General features: G+C 48.4%; 2 protein-coding genes, 1 long non-coding RNA gene and 2 other non-coding genes across 5 annotated transcripts in view; 4 read left to right on the top strand and 1 right to left on the bottom strand.

The window, feature by feature from the left end:
• The first annotated feature begins 307 nt into the window (after positions 1-307).
• Positions 308-4,306, top strand: TPT1 (tumor protein, translationally-controlled 1). The gene is made up of 6 exons (XM_040541754.1): positions 308-476; positions 649-722; positions 1,056-1,246; positions 1,972-2,077; positions 2,572-2,688; positions 4,087-4,306. Exons 1-6 carry the CDS (start codon positions 449-451, stop codon positions 4,087-4,089), a joined length of 519 nt encoding a protein of 172 aa, XP_040397688.1. The 5' UTR covers positions 308-448; the 3' UTR covers positions 4,090-4,306.
• LOC121064233 lies at positions 3,892-4,021 on the top strand. Its single transcript, XR_005816432.1, has one exon. It is a non-coding gene; the product is annotated as a small nucleolar RNA SNORA31 (small nucleolar RNA).
• Positions 4,307-4,906: 600 nt separating the features above from the next.
• On the top strand, positions 4,907-5,042 carry LOC121064234. Its single transcript, XR_005816433.1, has one exon. It is a non-coding gene; the product is annotated as a small nucleolar RNA SNORA31 (small nucleolar RNA).
• Positions 5,043-6,140: 1,098 nt separating this feature from the next.
• LOC121062120 lies at positions 6,141-10,610 on the top strand. The gene is made up of 2 exons (XR_005815421.1): positions 6,141-9,969; positions 10,059-10,610. It is a non-coding gene; the product is annotated as an uncharacterized LOC121062120 (long non-coding RNA).
• Positions 10,611-11,973: 1,363 nt separating this feature from the next.
• GTF2F2 (general transcription factor IIF subunit 2) overlaps positions 11,974-22,706 on the bottom strand; it is a 90,902-nt gene continuing 80,169 nt past the window's right edge. Inside the window, exons 8-9 of the mRNA XM_040541736.1 lie at positions 19,572-19,715; positions 11,974-12,864 (exon numbers count right to left, since the gene is read on the bottom strand). Of these exons, the coding sequence (XP_040397670.1) occupies positions 12,745-12,864; positions 19,572-19,715 (264 nt within the window). The 3' untranslated portion in view covers positions 11,974-12,744. The remainder of the gene's footprint in view (positions 12,865-19,571; positions 19,716-22,706) is intronic.

Raw genomic sequence — 22,706 nt, 5'->3', positions numbered from 1 at the left:
TATCTGAGGGAAAAGTAGCGGTAGGAGGAGCCTAACAACCTCTCAACCATTATTTTATTTACTTATTATAATTTAATTATTATAATTTAGTTATTATAATTTAATTATTATGACCGTTTATTGTTATTTTCAAAACACAGCCGAGCCCCTTGGCGAAGGGTATCGCCCACAGGGGAAGGGGGGGGGAGCCACGAAATGGCGGCCGCGCGGGGGCGCGCGCGCGCGCGTGCGCGGCGGGGTACCGAGGGCGGGCGGGCGGGCGGGCGGAGGGGGGGGGGCGGGAGCGCGCATGCGGCGCGGTGACGCGCCGGGGCCGTGCCCGCTATATGAGCCCCGGCAGGCGCTGACTCGGCCCTTTCCGCCTCGCTGCCGGCCGCCCGCCGCCCGCCGCCGCCGCGCAGAGCACTCCGGCCGCTCCTGCCCTTCCCTCCGCCTCGCCCCCGCCGCCATGATCATCTACCGGGACTGCATCAGCCGTAAGGGGACGGGGGGGGGGGGGTGAGGGGGGAGAGGGTGAGGGGACGAGGACCGGGCCTGGGCCGGGCGCGGGGCCGCGCATGTCCGGGGGGGGGGGGGGGGGGGCACGGGCCCGAAATGGCGGCGGCTGACGGGCGCTGTGTGTGTGTGTGTGTGTCCCTCTCACCACAGAGGACGAGATGTTCTCGGACATCTACAAGATCCGCGAGGTGGCGAACGGCCTGTGCCTGGAAGTGGAGGGGAAGGTGAGTGGGCCCACGGCCTTCTTTTTTGGGGGGAGATGGGGTGGGGAGAAAAGGATGTTTTTTGGCTTTTTCTGGGGGGGCGGGGGCAGTTCGAGGGGTGCCTCAGAGGGGTTGGGGGGACCCAGAGGGACCATAGCCTGTAATAGGGCTGTGGTCAGGCCCCAGGAGGGGAGCCTGGCCCAGGGACACCCCGCTCGTGCTGCAGTCTGTTTCCTTGCCTCTAGCTGTGGCTCTGAAGTCATGCCCTGCTGTCAGGCCGTAGGTGTGTAAGAAGAGCAGGAGTGTCGAGGTTTTTCGCAGAGCCTTGAAGTTTTTTGATGTCTCTAAATCTAGATGGTCACCAGGACAGAGGGTCAAATTGATGACTCTCTAATTGGTGGCAATGCCTCTGCTGAAGGTCCTGAGGGAGAGGGAACAGAAGCCACGGTCATAACTGGTGTTGACATAGTAATAAACCACCATCTTCAGGAAACCAGCTTTACAAAAGAGTCGTACAAGAAGTACATCAAGGACTACATGAAAGCGTAAGTGCGGGTGGGCTTTTTCTCTGGGTGGAACTGCAGGGTTCCTAGGTCACAGATCTTAAAAGTAGTGTTGAGTTTTTTTCTTAGTAGATGTTAGTTCTGATGCAGGTGCCAAACTGGCTGCGAAATTCGGTGATGTCTTAATACTTGGCAAAACTGAAGCTCTAAAGAATCAATACTGGACTATCTAAGCTTATCTTGGCTGAGGTAGAAGACCAGATCACATGCTTTGGGTAGTATTTGTAACCTTGTTGTTTTCTTTGATTCCTCTGTGCCAAACATTTGTGTGGAGGGGGGTGGGGTGGTAAAGGAGAGCTTCCTGAACTAGACAACTTAAATGTCCAAAGCTGTGTGTAAAATGGAGCTGTTTGCTAGTTCAAAGTGTAGTTCCTATTGCTCAGACTTTGATGGGCTGGCATTAAAGGTGAAAATGCTTTTTCTGTGATACTGATGGATAATACTCCTGGTGTTCTAGAAATGACTTTTTTTTGTCTAGCACAAACCCACAAGTAAAATGAGTTTGTTGTGAGTGGCAAGCACTGTTCTTCTAATTCACTAGCAAAATGAAGTTAAAATTTTGTGGGTTGGTTTTCTGGAGGAGTGGTGGGAAACACAACAAGATCAAACAGTGACTGCTGGTAACTTTCTGCTATGATGGGATGCTGCATGATGAAGTCAATAGGCTAGAATGTGTTTTCAAAGCTTGCTTTTTTTTCCCCTCCCAGAATCAAAGCCAGACTTGAGGAACACAAGCCAGAGAGAGTAAAGCCTTTCATGACAGGGGCTGCAGAACAAATCAAACACATCCTCGCTAACTTCAAAAACTACCAGGTAACACAACTTGTGTTTCCTTACAGCAGTACTTTGGTAATACAAGCTGAGATTGGTTTATCTGCTCAACTAGCTTGTTGAGTTCTGAAGCTCCCTGTTTAGGGGACATCTCACTTGGACCCTCTCTGAGAGTGTTTGTGGTCCTGAGAGTCAGGGAGGAGAAATAGTTCGAAGACTTCTAGGTGTTTGGGGATCTTGCCTCAACTTTTGCAGTACTTGTGGTGATAACTACAAGCAAAGTTAACGACATGAGAACTGTGGAGTTAAAGATGTGGGAGGTGAATTACTCTGGCCCCTTTTCCCTACTTCAGTGTTCATGGCAGTGTGGTAATGCCATGTGGTACTAAAATGGTCAGCTTGCAGGAAACAAACCCCCTGCAGCTGGTCAGGGAGGCTTTTAAACTTAGCTTGGAGATGTTACAGCTGCTTTGCGTAATGGGCAGTGTCTCCTGGTGATAGCTCACTGAATGTCTCAGTAACGTGTTTCTCTGAAGTTCTTTGTAGGAGAGAACATGAATCCAGATGGCATGGTGGCTCTGCTGGATTTCCGTGAGGATGGTGTGACCCCATATATGATTTTCTTTAAGGACGGCTTAGAAATCGAGAAATGTGTAAGTGCCGATCTGAATCGGGTCAACGTGCCTAAATATGTCATTAGCTCTTCAGTCACTCAGCAGTATCTCTGCTAAAAGCTGAACAGTAACTTTAAAAACCTGAAGTTCACGCAAGTACAGTCAGATTGCTGCTTCGTGTTACGTAAAGTGGCCGAGACTTCCCTTGTATGCCACTGAATCATGCTGAAAGGGGGCATGGCTTCACTGCGGTGACTCACCGTGACGTAACTGCTGAGAAACGCAGGAAGAATTGCCTCGGTGAGCTGTGTGCGGTTGGTTATGTCTTCAGACTGTCAGTTTGAAAACAATGCCCCCTGAAATGGAGCGCTTCTATTTTGGATCCCTCTGCTGTGGGTGAACTCTGGAGCGCTGTACTTTTATTGTGTTTCACTCTTTTCCTTAATCTGCCCTTATTTTGTTATGCAAGAGCTGTGTTTAAACGTTGCCCTGAATTTGGGAACATGGTGACACCTGACTGAGTACTTAACCTTACTCAGTCTGGAGGCTCCAACTGTTTGTGCTCAGGCAGCACCTCTGGTCTGCTTTCTTGTTAGCTGTGTTTGAATGTGGTAGCAATGAAACTATTTAGATCCCATTGCTTGTATGTTTTGGCTTATTCTGGGCGTGTTATGATTGGTTGGGGACCAGCAGCACAGGATCAATCCCTGATCGCTTTGTCCAGTTATCCTGGACTTAGGAAGCCTGCTTATAGCCAGCCAAACTTACCTGTAAAGCCATTTACAGGCTTTCTGGTGTGCAAGTCGTGTAAAGATGCCACAACTTCTAGTGTGGCACGGTAGCCCGACTGTAGGAGCTTGTTATTGGCCAAAACAGCAGCTCCTATCGCTTCACTGAAGTGCGATGTGTCCTGGACCCTGGAAGCTCCTCTGAGCGGAAGCCTGTGCACCTTCCCTGTAGCTGGGCAGAGTTTTTGGGTGCACAATCAAGGCAACTCCATGTATTTCAAAGTGGGGGTTAAAGAATAGCAGGGCATCCCTACTGGGGGGGGAAATGTTCACAGCTTTTTGGTACGGCTCCTGTAAGAGCGCATACATCAGACCCAGAGCCTGTCCTAAACGAGTACTAACTTCAGAGGAAATCTGAAACTCGGTGCGTCAAGCAGACAGGATGGGAATGAGCATTCGGTCTGGCTTGATCCAACAGCTGATGCCAGCTGCTCCCTAAGATCATAAAAGCGCTCAGCATCCTCTGATAGACCATGAGCAATTTTCCTGTGGCTCTCTGGTTTGCACTGAGATGCAAAAATAACTTCCTTGTGCTTTCTGCCTGCCTGGCTGTGGCAGCTCAGATTGAATTGGGGAATACAAAAATAGGTTGCAGAAACTTACCGTGACTGTCGTGACCTTGAGCTAACGCCTGCTGCTCTTGTTGCAGTAACGAATCAAACAGTATGGTTTTGGATCACCTGTCTTCATAGCTGGCTGCTGTTTCTTCATCAGCACAACACCAGGAATCGGCGATGTCTAACAACTGGACTGATGTCATCTTGAGCTTTATTCACTTAATTTTGACCCTGATTTGGAGTGGAGGCATTGTTTTAAAAAAGAAAAACATCTGTCATGTAGGTTGTCTAAAATAAAACTCATTTAAACCCGTCCTAGGTGATGCCTCTTGGTCTAACGTGTTTCTTAGTGGCTTGCAGGAGAGGTTTCAGCAAGATCTTTGTCCGAGGACTTGGCGGTGTCAGGAATGCAGCCTGGTTTGCTACCACTGGGCTGTCTCCAGACAGACTTCGTGCAGTTGCTACCTGTGGCATTGGAGTGCAAGAGCAGGCTGAGGGGAATAAGGCAAAGCCTGAGAACTGCCATCGTAATGAAGTGGACCTTCTCTCCTCATCTTTTGTGAGTGCACAGAGACTTCCATCTCTGGGAGAGACACCAAAATTAATTGGAAGATTAAAAAAAAAAAGGATGGAATATGTGCTACTCAAGCTAAGCGCTGGCTGAGCTGCTTCATCAGACGAGGATGTTTGTCCTCAGAGGTAGTGTGACTTCGGGATTAAGGTAGGAGGATGGGTGGAGCAGGAGTCCAGCACCAGCACTCGGAGCCGCGGTGCCGGCTCCTCTCTCTGACAGGCAGCCAGGAGCACACTGAACAGACCTCACTGGAGTTGCAGGATTTGGGTGCGTGGCAGGGCTTGGGATTGAGCCGGGTGCTCACAGCTTGCTGTTCCTGCCGTGTTCCTCGCCGGGAAACGCATCCCTTTGACAGACCTGGAGCAAACACCCGTTGCTTCTCTGGTTCTTGTCGAGATGCGACAGCAACGGACTCCTTGCGCTTTCTGCCTGCCTGGCCTCGTGGCAGTCCGGATTGAAGAAGGGAGCACAAACGCCCTGAGGCAGCCTCACCAGGGCGAGCAGGTCTCCGCTGCTGCGGGCAGTGGGATAGCTCCTCCCCGGGGATGCTCTCCTGAGCTGCAAGTCTTGAAGTTACTACAGTGACAGCAGGGGTTTGGGAAGTGAAAGTGCCTGAAAGGGGAGAGCACGGCCTCCACCACTGCTGATAGGAGGCCCCAGGCCTCCCAGACACCCAAGGTGCCCAAAGTGCAAGCAGAGGGAGGTTTGTGCAGCAGTCAGATAAGGCAGCGGGCTGGGAGGAGCGAGATAGAGGCTGGAGGTGGGAGCAGAGTGCCCCCAAGCAGCTATCTCAGAGGTGTTTGAAACACACCCTGCTGTAGTCCTGTGGGAACTCGATTTAAACTCCATTTACATCCATAACTCCTGCCCGGAAAGGTCTCGGGACAGCTGTTTTTCTGGCTGAGGTACAACTCTGGGGTAATCCGAGCAGCATGAATTAAGGCTCCTCTGCCCTCACCCAGAGGGGAGGTATGCTCAAAATGTGGGATAAAAATAAAAACCAGTGAGCCAGCCCTTGGTCTCCTGGCAGAGGGCTTCATTTACCAGGTGAGGAAATGCAAGGGGCAAAGGTAAGATCACACCAGTGAAAAACTGAGTTCCTTAAAGGATAGGGGATTAAGCACTTGCTTGGTTTGAGACGTTTACTCCTCAGCAGAGTGACTTTGTGCAGCGCCAGGACCCGGCAGCTCTCGTCCTCCTGCTTGGCTGCTGAGGCTGCGAACCCCACGCGAGGTCTGGGGCAAATTACAGAGGCGCTGTGTTGAAAAGCGAGGTGTTTAAAACCCCGACGACAGCCCTGCTGCCGGGCTGAATGGCATACAGGAGCTCGTGCGCTGTCCTGTCTGCACTCCCATCCAATTGGAATACTTAATTGGTGTGAGCCCACATGCCGAACTCTTCGGTTACGCGCCTAACAATCTCACGCTCTTCTTTCTAGCACAGCCTCTGCTGAGAAGCCTCCCTTCAGCTGCTGTGTTTCGGTCAGAGCCTGTTGGAGGAGAGCATCAGCCCGTGGGACGCTGGATTTTGTTCTGTTTGTTGCTGGCAGGCTGGAGGGGAAGGGGTTTTGCTCTGCTGTGCTTCCAAAAAGGGCTTTGCTGTCTCAGGGAAAAGGGGCAAATCTTGATGCTGTGCAACATCAAGGCGGCCTGGTGCTAGAGAAGAGGTTAAATGACTCGGGGGAGTCATTTTAGGGCTCTTTATGGTGGCGTGGGAGTGCTGTGGCTGGTAACCGCATGTACAAGCATCAGCTCGGGCAGAAATCAACGGTGCACAAATTTTCTACACAGCTCGTTTGTCTCCCCTCCTGCCGTGCGGCTGCCTCCTCTCTATTCCAAGCAGCTGCTTTCTGGGGCTGAGGAGCTCCAGTGGTTTGGTAAGGCAAGGGTTTATACGGGTGCATCGGTGCAGCTTTGGGGTTGCTTCACTGGGACAAGTCCCCCGTCACAACAAACAACCCTGGTAGTTAAACAGACCAAACGGAAGGACAGCTCGGAAACAGCTGCGGCTTGTTTTAAACGTGCACTTATCAGGCTTGTATCTCGCATTCCTGGGGAAGGCGCTTTCTGCAGCTGGAGGGCTCTGCCATGGGAAGGGTTCAAACCCCAGGCGCGGGTTAAGTGGCTCTTTGCCCTGACAGCTCAGGTTTCAGCCCCGCACACCTTCACCAGCCAAGAGCCAGCTGGCAGCAGAGGGCTGACAGGTTATAAAAAGAAAAAAAAAAAAAAGCCAGCACCCTCCCTCCTTCCTTCTTAGTTTCCTACTTCTGTGCTTAACCACGTGGCGCGTCGGGGCTGGCGGAAGAAAATCCCACGCTGGGTGTGCCCAATGCTCTCCTCAGCTGTTGACCTCCGTGCCTATTCCTCCTCTTCTTCACAGCTGGGTTTCGATAGCTTGGGCCCAGCCCTCTCTGCAAATCCACTTTTTTGGTCATTTTTCCGCCCTTTTACTGCATCTCTCCGGCCTGCGTGCAGTGACGTGCTTGGGAAAAGCCCGTCTCCTGCAGGTCAGTGCCCGCGCTGTTAAAACCCGGGTGCTGCAGCAGCTGGGTCTTGCTCATGTGCCGCAACGTGCTTCCCTCCCTCGAGCAAATCGCCATCTCGGGCTGGCCTGCTGCAGTCCTGGCAGCGTTTTCAGCAGCAGCCACGTAGGGAGGATGCTTTTATTAAACAGCAGATCCGTCTGCATCACGCTGCCTCGGCTTCTTGCGCTGCTGCTGATTGCCTGGAGCGGGTGAGATGCCTCCCTCCGCTCCCATTGACCTCTCCAGCTCCGCACCCGCGGCCCCGGGATGCTCCTGCGATTGCAAAGCGAGATTTCATCCTCCGCCAGCTGGCAAATCAGTCTCTGCATCGCCCCGAGCCCACAGCGGTTAAACGCTGCCTTAATTCAGCTTGGGGAGAAACGTCTCAGCGGGAGGAGAAGAAAAACTAGCCAAGCCTGAAAGTCTTCGGCGTAAACAGCCCCAAGTCCATCGCTGGGAGCACAGACGTGCTGTTTTGTGATCCCTGCTCCGGTGGCTTCATTTTCCCTTGCTTTTTTCAGCTGTTGCTCTGACAAACCTCCTGGAAATTTGCTCCTGGGGGTTCACCACCTGCCTGCGCCCTGGGGCTGCTCCCTTTGGGTGGCTCCGTGCTGCCCCCTCTTGCCTCTCCTGTTCCCCATGCTGCGAACCAGAGCTTGGAGGAGGAAAGATGGGTGTCCGGTCCAGCAGGCAGCCAAAGGAGCTCTGATGTGGCTGAAAATAAATGGCCAAAAATGAGAAGAAAACGGGAAGAGGAAGGAAGGAGGAATACTCTTTTTTTTTGGGGGGGGGGGAGGATAGAGCGTGAGTGCGGCATCTCTGCTGCCTCAGCCTGCAGGTAGCAAACCCCAAATGCCCTCCCTGTGCCAGTGGCCAGCCAGAGCTGCTGGCTGGGGGTTATGGGGGCTGCAGCCCTTTCTGACAGCAGCATTAAGCACGTTTTTGGGGTGGCTGCTAACGCTGGCGGTCCTGGGAGCGTTATGCAGGAGCACAAAGGCGTTGTGCTGAGGATGCACGTAGCCGCTGCGTGTCAGCGGTGTGCTTCCAGCCATCAGACGGGAGCCATCGACTCGCTCAAATGGCGGAAAGGAGCCAAAATGCACAGCGCTGATGCTGGGAGGCCTTTTTGGACTACATATCGATTTTTCTACGGTACAGCGGTCAAGAAAGGGCTGGCTTGCCCGTGTCTTGCAGCTGCTGAAAGCTTTCAGCAAGCCTTCCTCCTGGAGGTGCTCGTGTCCCTGTGGAAATTTTAAGAATGAGTTTTAGGGATAAAACTATTAAGTGGAGCAAGAGTTCCGGTGGTGGTGCTCACATCTCACCCACTGCACAGCACGCGTGGGGTTAGCCGAAATGATGCCGAACGGCACCTGCAGTCACGGCACTGGCTTACGGGAGTCCTGGGTTTCCCATCCCAAGGTACTTGCAGGTTCCCTGCACCAAAATGCCATGCAGTCAAAGATTTTGGATGGTTTCGGTTAACGAGCGGAAAGGGGGAGCTTCCCCTCTGCCCAGCATGGCATGAACTAGCTCCTCGGTGGTAAGAGCTGAAGGTGGAAATGTTAGACCTACTTGGTCCAGACGAGAGCTGAGCCTTGAAGGTTTTCCATCCTGCTGCTGGCACGAGAAGCGGGGCGGGCTGGGCCCAGCCCCATCTTTTTGCAGAGCACAAGGAGCTGCACGGCCCCTCCAGGTGAGCCTGGAGAAAGGGCTCAGCTCCGACAGCGCGTTAGCAAGAAAAACAGTTTGCTCCGTGTCGATGGAGGCTGACTCACGGAGATGCCATCTCGGGGACGCGTGACCGTGGGTGGGCAGAGCTGACACAGGCAGGAGGGCGCCCGGCTTGGCCGTAGCAAACTCGGAGCAGCTGCTGAAGGCGCTGGTGGCTGACACAGAGCATGGCCAGCTTCTAGGGGGCATCCACCAGGATCAGAGCAGCAAGCCCGTAGCGACGTCCCTAGGTCCCTGTGTTCAAGCTCCCCACCCCTTTCTCTTCTTGTACTCTCCAGGCTCTCACTTTTTTGTCCCTTTCCAGCCCGTGAGCAGCAGGCTTTCAGATCTCGGGTAGCTCCATCTCTGTTCCCTTGCGTCTACCAACTGAGCACGTGCACCAGCAAAGCTGTTTTGGTGCAGGAACCCTTCACTGGTGGCAAGTCCTTGCCCTGAAGCTTTCAAACGAAAGGGTTGTTAGGCATTGGAATGGGCTGCCCAGGGAAGTGGTTGAGTAGCCATCCCTGGAGGTCTTTAAAAGATGTTTAGATGTAGAGCTTAGGGATGTTTGGTTTAGTGGAGGACTTGTTAGTGTTAGGTCAGAGGTTGGACTCGGTGATCTTGGAGGTCTCTTCCAACCTAGACAATTCTGTGATTCTGTGAAACGCCACGTTAGCTCCTGGGGAGAGGCGACTTGCTGAGCCAATGCCAGCGCTAAAGCAGGGGCTTTCCAACACCTTCCCACTCCGAAGCTGCTTTGCAGAGCGCAGCTGCTGCCGTTTCAGCATCACGATGCCTCACGTGTACGCTGTGCGTGCAGCCCCTGGGACTGCGCGGTGCCCACACCAGCACCCAGCACAGCAGGAGTCCCCAGCGTCTCCAAACCTCGAGAGCCGCCTCCTCGCGGCACATCGCACCGGGTGTAACATCCCTGATGGCTCAAAGACCTGCTCAACAGGGAGAAGTGATGTTAGGAGCGTGGATGCACTTTTAATTTAATTTAATGCCATTTAGGAGGTTAATGCTTCTGCTGGTTCCTACGGGAGCTGCTCGTGGACTGTTCCGACCACTCGCGCTGAAGAACACCCGTGCTAGCTGAGAGCTCGGCAGCAAGCAGAGGCAGCAGCACATGGGGAGACCAGCAGGGAAGCAGCACTCACCGCCGCTGTGAGCTCGTGCTTTAAATCAATCGAAGCGCGGGGGCCAGGCAAGCAGGCACGAACGCCTACGAGCCTTCTCCTCCTCTCTTTCAGCAGATGGCAATCCTGCTAACAGCACCGCGTCAGGTCTCCCTGCGGAACAAGTGGAGCAGAGCCGGGGATTTTGGCTCATTCTCACGTGCCGGCTCCGAATGAGGTTGCCCAAAATGCTAAATATTTATCGCGGCTTCACCCGAAGTGAGGCCAGTCCTCCCGTACCTCGAGCTGCCCCAGAAGGGGTGATTCGGGTCTCGTAGCAGTGCCTGCCCTGCTGCTTCTGTCTTTAGGGCATGCTGTGCTCCAGGACCCCATGGCTTGGGTGCAGGCTGGATGAGGAGCTGAAATCAGTCTGTTCACTGGGTATCTTTGCCTAGCTTATCCTGATGTAAGGTTTCCTAGCCATTTTTTTTTTTTAAATGGCATTTCTTCGTTGTCCCATTCCCCATTTTATTGGGAATTCTGGCACCATTCCAGAGAGGGCTGCAGGTCAGACAAGGCACCTTGGCTTTCCTCAATCTCCTCGTTGCTCGTTGGCTGAAAACCCCACTGCCCTATCCATGTTTTTAACAATGCCCATAAATATACATATGGTAAAAAAAACATAAACCCTATAAAAAAGTGTGCTCCGTTCGATTTCTGTTACAGCCGGCTTACCCGGTCCAAAGGCCCTCAGCAGATCAATAAAACACCCACTTCTGCTTACGTCTTCTGGCATTTGAGGCTGACTGATTATGTCCCTCTCAAGCTGGAGGCAAAATGTGAAGCAGTAAACTCACACAAAACCCCAAAACACATGCAGATCCAAAATACTTTCCTCCTAAGCTAATCCTACTAGCGGTCCCACTGGAGGTTAACCTTTTCCCTCTGAAATGGCAGGGTCGTTTTCGGTTCTGACACTGAATTACAACAGTACCAAAGCAGAACTGCACGGCATTCCTGGCATGGTTTTAGAAGCCCAGGTGAGGAGCCACACCAGAGAATCCCACCTCGGCTTTCTTAGCTGCTCTAACGGGGCACGAATGCAGCGGAGCAGCCCAGCTCAGGGGAAGCGAGTGTTCTCACCCCCCCGTGCTTGCAAACACGAGTCTGCAGAGGACTCGAGCAGCACGAGGAGGACAGCAGTGCATGCGGGCTCTGGCTATTCCCGGGGAGCACACGCCGTACCGTAGCAAGCCAAGAACGCTGACTTCCTGGGCTCCTTTCAGCGGCTTCAAATATCTTCCGCAGCAGTCAGCAGGCTGGGCCCTCCTGCTCGCAGCATCTGAGGAGACGGGAGAGTCACTGGCAGGATTTGCGAGAGCACTCCTGGGTCCGTGGGACACGATCAGCTGTTCAGAAAGCCTGGACAGAAGGCTGAGCGCCGGCAGGAAGCGTGTCTGCAGAGAGGGACTGACACGCACGACTCTGAAAAAAATGGTCTGAGCAAAACCACAATGTGCGACGTGCACAGAGAGAGGGGCGCTTGTTTTACAAAGCTCCTAGGGCATTCGATCCCCCTCCCAAGCTTTTATTCCTTCAAAGTGCACCAATAATGGTATCTTTGCTTTTAAAACAGGCCAATCATTTTATTACTGTGTGCAGAAGCGATGCACGCATCTGAAAGACCAGAGGGAATGTGTCAGCCACGCTATAAAATCTCACCTATTTCATTTACAGGTACACTAATGAGTTGTTTTCCATTCTGTTTTCTTTGCTCTGTTTTCTAACACACAAGCTTTCAGAACAAAATAAGTAGTCCTGTGCCATCTACCTCCCTGCTCCACCCCTAAAGGATGCTGACTACACAACCTCGCAATGTGCATTTTGGAAATGGGGGAATGGAGACGTGGATACGTTAAGAAATCTTCCCCAAAACACATGGAAACCCTGTGGCAAAGCCACCAATAAAAACATGTTTGTTTGTTTTTAAATTCATACCTACACTATCAAAATCATAACATGCTTTCAGTCAATAAGGCAGATCATTACTTGGTACAAATTAAAATAATGATTTTATTGGTGTGCTGAAGCATAAAACATAGATAAAATAATAATAATAATAAAAAAGATAAATCTATTCCTTGACGTACTTAGTAGACAGACATTTCTTTTTTTTCCCCAGTAACCACCCAGAAGGGATTGTCTTCTTTCCCACACCTGCATATCAAACTATCTTTCCTTTATTATTTTTTTTTTACTTGTTTATTTGCTCCCATGAAGTCTAAGGACTGTGATGAGCACCACGGCTGGGCTATTTTTCCCAATCCAAAAGGAGCACAGCGTCCGTGCCACCCAAACGTTACACAAAGCATCGAGCATCTTCGCAGCCTTCCAGACAAAGCCCTGACGGATCACAGCAGAAGCAAAGAGCATGAACTTGGCTCTACAGGAATGCAAAAAATACAAAGTTACAGGTTCCTCTAGGACATGTTTTCCTCCTGAGTTATTGAGGCTTAGAAAAACCACGAAGCTATCCAGAAAAAGCAAGATCTGAACTCAAAAGATTTCTAATAAAGATAAATCTAATACGAGTTTATTCTATAAATATTTTTTTTGTCGAAAGACAAACATTTATAGAAACTTACAAGAAATATTCCTCTGAAAAACAAATGAGGCTACGGAAAATTACAAAGTATTGGTTGTTTTAATTTAAATTTAGCCTTGCACAGTTGGGCTGTGCTCAGTTCTGTCTGTAAACCCACAACAGCTCCCTTGGTGCAGTCAATCTCCTCTGTAGTTCTCTTCTGCTTCGTAAGCAGTTTTGTTAATCACTCTTGTCTTCCACTTGGTAATGTCTGTATTCTGGCTTCAGCTCCCACGTGTTTTTGTGGGTCCCCTTCACGTTGTAGATGCCTATTTCTCGGAGAATTTCTTTCAAGTATATCTGAAAGGAAACAAAACCCAAGTTATAAACAGTTACAAACGAGTTATAAAGGCACCCGACTGCCACAGCTCCCACTTCACACATGACATCGCCTCATCTCCCAAATCCCATTTACTTCGTTAGCACGACCGACGAGGAAATAACCCGACAGACAGCAAAACCATGTTTCTTTACATGGTTGAGCAGCGCTGCCTTGATGAGGACCTCACTGAAAAGAAGGCTGGATAGCTGTCACCCCCCGGGGGGCAACACAGAGCGGAGCAGGAGGTGCTCGACCCCCAGGTGGGACAGCTACCCCCCCCGGCTGGCATCGTGCAGCCCCAACAGGGCACAAAAAGTCAGGAGAGGGATCGGGTAACGGGTACAAGCTGCACGAGGAGAGGCTTCATTTTGATATAAGACCGACATTTTTTACAGTGGGAACAGTCTGGGTACGTGGTGGGGTGCTCATCACTGGAGGTGATGGCTGTGATCCCACGGGCCGTGCCGTGATCCTAAAAACGGGCCGCTTGAAAAATCAAAAGGCTGAGATTTCCCCGAAGTGCCGCAAGCGTTAGCCGCGCAGTTGGTCTCCAAATCTGTGTGCTGTGCTGTTTCTTACCAAACGACAAAGGCGCGGGGGTGCTGGGATGCTCTCTGCTTCGGGAGCTCGCTGCCGCGACAGACGGCTCGCGGTGCAGATGGCGACCGTACGCGAGGAGCGCTCCCGGAGCCGGCTGCCAGAAGTCCCCAACGTTGCAGGTCCTTGGCTCTTCGCGCCTCCAGCTGCACTCCGCAAACGCTCACCTTCTGTTGTAGGATGACCTTCGCTGTGAAATTCCTTCGGCCTGCTTTAAGGTAGCCACCGTACCTTTTGGTATGCCGCAGAGATCTTCCTGCTGGGATTTCACGAGCCGGGCTAAAAGCTCTTGGCTTTTTGGTAGAGGAATCAGCTTACTTGCACTAGAATTTTCAGTATCTGCAAACCCTCTGTCTTCTTCTGATCCCATCAAAGCCCCAAGCTGTTGGGTTTCGTGCCGTTTTGCAAAGCTTGAAGCATTTTATTACTGCCTTGTTTTTAGAGGAGGGTCGAGTAGGTGCCAGAGGATTTCCGAATACACTCAAATATTAAGACTAGGAAGGGAAATTCAAATATTAAGGAAAATTATGGGGAAAAAAAATGCAGAGCTCTGATAACCAGTAGTATGAACTTTGACACCAGACAGCTCACAGCTACCACCCTCCTTTACTCCTTATATTAAACACCAGCAATTTGCTGCAGTTTTTTCAAGAGCCATTTGCCTGCTTGTTTGTTTAAATATTAATCAGTGCTGACTTCGACTGATTGCCATGGCAACCAGAGGCCACAGTTTAAGAATCTCCACGTTGAATTCATAATTGCTTTAGTCTGAGCAATTTAATCCTCCATGAGTGCTTATATTGAGCAGGAGTTACGGGAACCCTTCTGTTCTCTGTAGCTGCAGTTACACTAAGTGAAAATATCTACATACTCCAAGCTTTAACACAGCAAAGATTTGCTGATGACCCCAAAAAAGAATCGCCCAGTCTTTCTTCTTTACACTCTGCTCGTGTTTTGCCAAATGGAAAAAATGGGAAACGAGTAAAAATATGCTCGCAGTCATTAAAAATAAAAGTGTCTTTTGGAGAAAGCGATTGTTACTCTCACTCCTGTTACACACAGAAATTTACAAAGCCCAAAACATCCTGATCCCACTAACAATGATGCTTCGTTTAGACGGATGTAGCAAAATGATCCTTAAAAACCTGTCCCAGAGCACCGAGGGCTATTCAGAAGAGACCGCTTTGTCCAACAGGACGATATATATACCAGACGAGATGCACTTCTCGTTTCTTAGGGTCTTTTCTTCATCCAAAGCAGCCGTGAATGGAGACAAGGGTGTTCACTGCTGGGATGACTTCAGTCTTTGAGCGAGCAAAGCCCAGCAGGTGGCAGCAGGAGATCGATTTGTCTCTGTACACCTTCCCAAATGCAATCTGATGTAGAGATGCTGTCATTATTTGGCAGCCGGGTCACTAAAACAAATGCGCTCACTACAGCAGCAACGAGGGTGCAAGCATTTTTGTACGACAATGCTGCTGTTGTGCAACGCGTTTTTTAAGAGGTGATGAGAGCAGGTGAAACAGCTATTTATATCGGGTATGTGTTGATGTGTATGCTTGCATCTCCACTGCTTTGTTTGCAATCCCTGTGTGTGCATGTGAGGTAGCTTTTGGTGGTGCCACCGCCAGATACTTCAGTAGATGGCAGAGTGTGGGTGGAAGAAAGACACTCAGATTCAAGGCTAAACTCCACTCCTTACCGTGCGGACGGGTTCGTGAGAATAAAAAATAAATAAAAATGCACTTAGGCAGGTGAAGTAGAGCAAGATGCAGTTACTGTGCTGAGAGAGCTGATCTGCAGCTGGGAGCCAGGTCTCAAGGTGGGATGGGAGGAGCGCGGCGCGGTCCGTGGCGGCTGGCAGCTCGCTGCTGTTTGGTGGCAGTACCTTTGGGTGACACTGTGCACGATGCAGATCTTGCCTCTTACTACTTGCTTTCATGCCTCCAAACCACCCACCCAGTTAAAAGAGGGTTACTTTTAACTGGGTTTCAGACCCAGTTCCCCAGGCAATGCCACTTCTGGGTCAAACCTTCTGGACTTCCAAGAGTTTCAATTCAGCAGAAAACCAAAATGGAGGAAAATCAACCCGAACTGAAGAGCGAGATGAAAGGTCAGCTGCAAGTAAGGGCAGTTCAAACTGGGACAGTGCACTGCAGCAACCGAGTGTTTCAAACACAGTCCCATTTGCCTCCCCTGCTCTGGGTGGGGGAACTAGAAGTGGTTTTAGGGCAGGCAGCTGAGAACGTTGACCCAAAAAATCACTCTGCATGAACAGACAGCACAAAATTGTTGGAGCTTCCAGACAGCTACACATCGGGGATAATCCTGCTCTACTTGACCTTACTGGAGAGCAAGTGGTGTGCCCAGATGACATGATGGTTCCTCCCGTGAGATCCCTTCTTCCCCAGCCACCAGGACCCACCTGCATCTTCAGGCAGGCTCAGCCTGATGGTATAGCACCACGAGAAGCCATTCATCTCCACATTCCTCGTCAATGCCAAATACCACACTTTAGAATCTGGTGAGCACTAATCAGGGACCTGTAATTTCTTCTCACAGAAAGATTCTATGTATTTATATACACGTAATCATAATACAGAAGTTAATCTGTGGGTAATCTGTTTGCACGGTTAAGGCAGCCTCTGCTCTGTTACACATCCTCTGTTTTACATAAAAATTGAAACGCTGTTGTAGAATTATAAGAGCATTTTGAAAAGCTGAAGGAGGCATTAACTTCCAAGCTCAGAAAACCCTCCTGAAACTTTCAGCAAAAGAAAGCCTCAGACTTAGAATAGCTATTACTTAAAGCTGAAATGTAAGAAAAAACCGTAAGCAGTATACGCTATTTTGAAACAATACAGTTCCTATTAGATCACTGGCTCCATTTCTTATAAATATTTGATTGCTCACATAAAAAGCGTATTTTGTTCTCAGCCATTATGCCCAAATCTGGAATTACAGCAACATTTCCGGGGAGCGCTCTGTATTTTCATCTGGGTAGATGACAACAGATTCGTCCACTAATGCAAATTGTTACTTTTCATTAAAAAGAAAAACAAATAAAGCCAGGCTTCCCTAATATAACAGCAGTTTGCACTCAGAAACAACTCGCTTTGGGAGTTCATGATCTCAAAATAAAGATGGCAGCAACTTACATGCAATGTATTCTGCAGCAAGGATTCCACTTGCTGTTTGCACTTACCGTTGCATAATAAAAATACCCTTGTTTATTTGTTACTTCCCTAACAAAGACTTTGATTCCCTCGGACAAGTGTATTTTAAATATTATTAGCCAGTGACATAGGCACCTAGGACTTCATTTTAACCAGAGCCACCGAGACAGCAGCAGTAACATTTTTTTCTCACTTCTGAAAATGACCTCAACATTCAGAAACCAGAGGAGAAACTACATACACAGAAAATCTTAGACACTGCGACAGAAAATAAAGCAGTGAACACTCAGCGGAGATTAATTAACAGCCAACCTCCGTGCAGCACGGGGACAGCGTGCCTATTCAACCTGTTGGCATTTGCATTTTTTTTTAGGAGGCATAGCTGCTCTGTGAACAATAGGGTCACAGTGGGAGCCAGCAACGGATACTTTATTTTAAGTAAAAAAAAAAAAGTTTCACGCCAGAGGCTGAAGTTCCTCAGCATCAGGGAAACCTGCACACGGGGTGAAAACTGGCAGAGCAGCGGAAGACGACGGCCGGCATTTCAGCATTTTTAAATGGAAATGAATGCCATCAGCATCTCCCCACGGAAGTTTTTAAAGAGTCCAGTTAGGAAATTGTGACAGCTTAGTTTTGATTTTATCAGCATACTGGCTACCCAGTGAATGAAGAAAGGCATCAGGAAGATTTGCTTCATTTAGAGTATCCAGGCACGAGGACGCTGGAAGGACACTGACACCTACTGCAAAGATCCACCTGGGAGTTAACAGCAGATCCCTAATTTTCACACACATGATGAAACTGAGACTGCACAGGCCGCTCGGGGGAAAGGGTCTAACAGCTGGAACGATGTCAGGAACCCTCTGGTAAATAAGAACAGGGGGGCTGTCATTGAGACCTTGCCTATGCAGCTGGTGCACCATGCTGTGGGCATTCAGGAGCATCTAATGACAGCAGAGATATGTAGTCATGATTAGGAATTTATCATAAAATCATTTATCATGTAATAAAATTCATCTGAGGTATTGTGCAAACACAGAATACCCCACACGTCTAATCCTCGGCGAGATGACTAAAACAAAAGGTGGATCATCTTGCCCAACGTCTGGTGCTCAGTGAAGAAACCTGTGTCAGAAGCACAGTTCCTCCAGGCTGCTTTGAGTCGATGCAGCGACAGGTATGTTCCAGAGGTAAGTGCCTCACAGGGAGAAGAAAACTTTTGTTCTCCCATGGCTTAAATGGGAGTTGCGGAAGACTATTTCTAGCTGAAGTCATGTTCGGTGGGATAAATCTGCATCTACTTGCATTCAAAATTACCAACATAGTGACTGTCACACCTATCTCTTACAAAAAAGAATTCCTAACGTTTTCTTGCCACTGCCTTCGTATCTTCTTCCTATCCCTTCCGCCTTCTCAGCTTCCATGACGCCTTCTCTGCCACACAGATAAGGAGTTGACTCATTAGATAAATGAATGAAATGGAAAAAATGAATATATTATCCAACTAGTTTCTTCCAAGATACTACAGCACTGTGAACCTACACGTATTTGATTTGGGTAACATCTCTGTGCAGCTTCTTAACCAAACAGATTGTGCACCTTACACTACACAAATCCTCTGGTACAGATACACTTTCTCCTAAGCATGAAATGAGCAACACTGGTAAGCATCTCCATTTTCCCCCCTCTTTTTCAGAGCAATTAATTTTTGTATAATCCAGCTGTCACTGTTCCTTCTTCTGCCCTTAGCTCTAAAAACTTTTGAAATTGTTGCTCCATTTAGCAACATAATTAATTTCCCTTAAGTTTTCTGAAAACTGCAGCTGGGTTGTGGGTAGACATCAAAGTCAGCAGTGCAACACGTCAAAAGTACAAAAGATACCAACATCTTGGGAGAAAACAAGCAATACCAGCTGCTACAAATGCTGTTCAACAGAAGCCAGTGACCAATAAAACGAGGCCAGTTTCAAACTAAACACCATGAGCATGGGCAGGGGTTTGGAGCACTATGGTAGGTGAAGCTAAGGAAATGCAAATCACACGAAAAAAGTTTGGTAGTCCTACCAAATAACCCGTGCATGCGGAAAAAGAACACAGCTTCTGCAAACACTTCTAATTATTACTGTGCTAGAACTTTATCTCTTCTGTGTGCCTGTTTGCGATAAAGCCAGCAGACAGAAGGAGATAAAAGCATCAGCTATACAATTTCCTGACCTGTCATCCCATCTTCTCAAGAACTACAGCTGCGTTTGGCTGGCAAGCAACAATCACCCACTTCGTCTGCTGCTGTCTCCCTTCACTCCTGCCTAGTCTACAAGGAAAGCTCAAGGGGAGGGAAGAGAGGAAAGAACTGGAAAGTTTACGTTCATAAAGGAGCTGGCAAACACTGAAGAGTAACACACACATCATGTGAGTGCATGTGTTCATGCTTTTCCTGTTCACCAATCAAAACAAGTCTTTTAAAAAAATCCAAACAAAACCCAAATAACAGACCTTATAACCCCTCTACTCTAAGACTTCTTTTATTTGTAAAGGAAATTGAGTGCTTTTGGGGGTGTTGACATGCCTGATCTCCTAACATAAATTCCTAACACAAATAATGTTCACAGGAGACATCACAGCATTAGAGAATTTGGCTTCTTGTATTAAAGAGAACCTAAACAAGCAAGGGACAATTTAGGCTACTTTAACCACCTCTGCCAAGGAAAAGCATACTCACTGCAATGCTTGCTTGGTATCCTATACAGTTCTACAAGAGTCAACTTAAAACCTGGTGATTTCCATTTGTTGTAAAACACATTTTGAGATCTGTTTCAAATGCATACAGTATATGTTAAACTATTGGCTGGATATGGAAGTAAACATAATAATAACTACAGAAATGCTTCTATTAAAATACTACTTGTACGTACCACTGGCTGTTTGGTTATGTCCACCAGGTCTTTAATGTTGTAATACTGATGTTTCTCAAAGGCAGAAAAGAGCATGTCCAGTACTTGTTGTTTATCAGCTCGAGCCCGTTTTCCATCTTCTTTCTTTTTCTTTTCATATTCAATCTATCAATTAGACACAAAACATGTTTTAAAGACATTCATATGTAAAGCTGTATAATTCTTAGTGCTGAACATTAAGACATAAAAAACTCTATAACAAAACATTGTTCAATGACTCAGTGCTTTTCATCTAAAAAATTTTTCTTTTGAGCACTCAAATGTTCTTTTATGAACATAGACTAAGCATTTTGTCCTCAGTACAATAAGCCTTTCAGATATGTATCTCTGCTTTAACCAGTAAAAAAAACAACAACGGTAACAAAAAAATCAGAAACAGAGCCTGCAAGACGTGCCCAAACCTGAAGAGAGAATTAATATTAATACAGGAATCTGAACTGAGCTGGTATTTTCACTCTGTTGATGTCATAGGATAATAATAAACAACCTGCAAATTACCATGCTCAGGAAAATCCAGGGACCAACACAGCTGCACCCACGACCACAGCAATCACCTGCTCAAAGCACGCTCCAACGGCCCCTAGACATTGCCTCATCTGTTCCAGAAATGGCACCCGAGACAACCACTCCATCAGTGTAAAAACAATCTTCTCCAAGTAACAGCACACTTCTAGGAAATGGCTGGGAACTCTTCAGGAGAAGTCTGACTAACACGCACAAACTTACTGTTTGTTGTCCAAAAATAAAACTCTGAGCACGTACAGGCCCCTCATTGCCAATTATCATCTTATTTCAGGATGTATATTTAAAAAAATATTTAACTGTTTTAATCTATGCAAGATGACCATATATTTTTGCAGAAACTTTTATCCCTGCCAGTCTCCAAAAATACCTCCTGCATTTCACCAAGTTCATCATCAGAAGCAAGCTTTGCACAGACCAGCAGTCACCAAACCAACCCCGACCACCACTGATCACCAAGTGCAAAATTTACCCGTGCATCACCCCATCCACCCCCCGAGCACCCCTAATAACCCCCAAACTCCTTGGAAACGACAAACATGTCCCAGAACATAATATATTTGATGTCATCAGCAGGTGCTTGCAGACAAACTGCATGGGTGGATTCAAACCAGCGTGACACAGCAGAACAGATTCAGGCACTAGATAAAGCCCTGGCTGCCAGCAGGATAATTTTATACAATAGTCATCCTGCTTCTTATGTCTCCAACCTTATCCTCAAGGAAGACCCTCAGAGAAGAAGCCTAAAAATGAAAATTTAAAGTTCTACTGGATACTAGAAATCGTATTTTTGATGAGAGACATTAGTTTTATGGCACAATTTATTTTTTTCCTGTATTTCACAGCCAGCTAACTCCCTCCTGCTCTCCAAGAGATAATATCCCGTCTCTTGGTATCTGTCTCAAGAGGGTAAAGACTATCAGCACCTTTGCCCTTGCTCACGGGTCTCTGGCCAGCCAACTTTCCTTTCAAATTCTGGTACAGATTTCATCATTAAATCGAATGCAGAGCAACGGTTTCCAACCTGTAACCTGAAGGTTGTTCCTTCTGCTTAAAAGTTGGAGATGGGCTCGGGCATCCAAATACTTATCTGCTTTTCCAGTTACATGTCAGTGCTATGAAGGATACAGCATCTCTGCTCAAATCCAATTAATTTTCATCCACTGATACATTTTGGTGCAATTATTTAAAATATTCAGCCTCTTCATTAAAAAAAAAAAAAGGCATTCAAAACAGTAATAGTTTTGTAATGACAGTAAACTGCAGCATCAAGTAAAACAGCTTTGCGTAACATCATCTCGCTTGGCATGATCTGTAACAGAACTGCTACACCACAGAAACTGGAGTAGGAACATAAATCTAGGACATCAGTCTAGCTATAAATAACAGTTTGTCAAAACATTTGCTTCTTCTCAAAGTCCAGCAGACAAATCATTAGGGCCCTCTGCTGACCTTGGAAAGATTTTAATTATAAGCTTTGGAAACCATGTTGTGGATTCAATTTCTTTCTTCTGCTGGTGTAGTCTCACAACAGAGGGTAATGCCAAGTAGACCGCATCTAGCTGCAAATGCAGGAAGTAAAACTGCAGGGATGTTGAAATATATCTGAAAAAGTCTACTCAGTTTAGATGCTTTAAAACTACAAGCCCAAAAAACAGTCAGGATCCATTAATATAATAGAAAATAATTACACGACTTATAAAATGACAACGTTCTTGTGGCTGTAGGGCTGAATTCTTTACCAAGCAGCATGGCCATGGATGTACTCAGGGTTATCTGCCTTGCAGCTCCACCAGCAAAACAGAGGCCTGTTCCCTGCCGGGTATATTCACATGGTCGTACAGGCATCGGAGAGGCAGGGAAAAACTCATTCACCTAAAAGTTTACGTCTACATACTGGAAGGAGCCCAGCAGAGGGCCACCCAGGTGAGGAAGGGCCTGGAGCACCTCTCCTGTGAGCAGAGGCCGGGAGAGCTGGGACTGCTCAGCCTGGAGAAGAGGAGGCTCAGGGGGATCTCACCCAGGGCTGTGAATCCCCGCAGGCAGGGGGCAAAGAGGCCGCAGCCAGGCTCTTGTCAGGGGTGCCCAGCGCCAGGCCAGGGGCAGTGGGCACCAAGGGGCAGGCAGGAGGCTCCCTCTGAGCACCAGGCAGCACTTGTGTGCTGGGCGGGCGGCTGAGCACTGGCCCAGGCTGCCCAGAGAGGCTGTGGGGTCTCCTCCTGGGAGAGAGGCACAAGGCGCCTGGACGGGGTCCTGGGCACCCTGCGCTGGGGACAGGCCCCGGGTCTCTTCCTCCTCCCCCTTAATTTACACCTGGTTCAAGTCAGAATTTCCTAAGATACATGGTGATATATGATGTGTTTCTCCTGCCAGAGAAACCAGCGCTCCACAATGACCATCTATGAATTATGCAGCAACCACTGTCATGTCCTGACTCAATGCAGAAATGTAGGGACGTGCCACTAGAACATGTGTGAGTACTGAGGACAATAAAGCATGCAGACTTTAGGACATGCATTTTCAATTTATTTTAGTATGATAGTTGTCCCTTTGGTCTTGAAAAATACATGAATG

This window comes from Cygnus olor, chromosome 1, assembly GCF_009769625.2.
Source record: "Cygnus olor isolate bCygOlo1 chromosome 1, bCygOlo1.pri.v2, whole genome shotgun sequence".
In the NCBI taxonomy this organism is placed as follows: domain Eukaryota; kingdom Metazoa; phylum Chordata; class Aves; order Anseriformes; family Anatidae; genus Cygnus; species Cygnus olor.
Note: the sequence above shows the minus strand (reverse complement) of the source record. Positions and strands in the feature narration are given on the sequence as shown.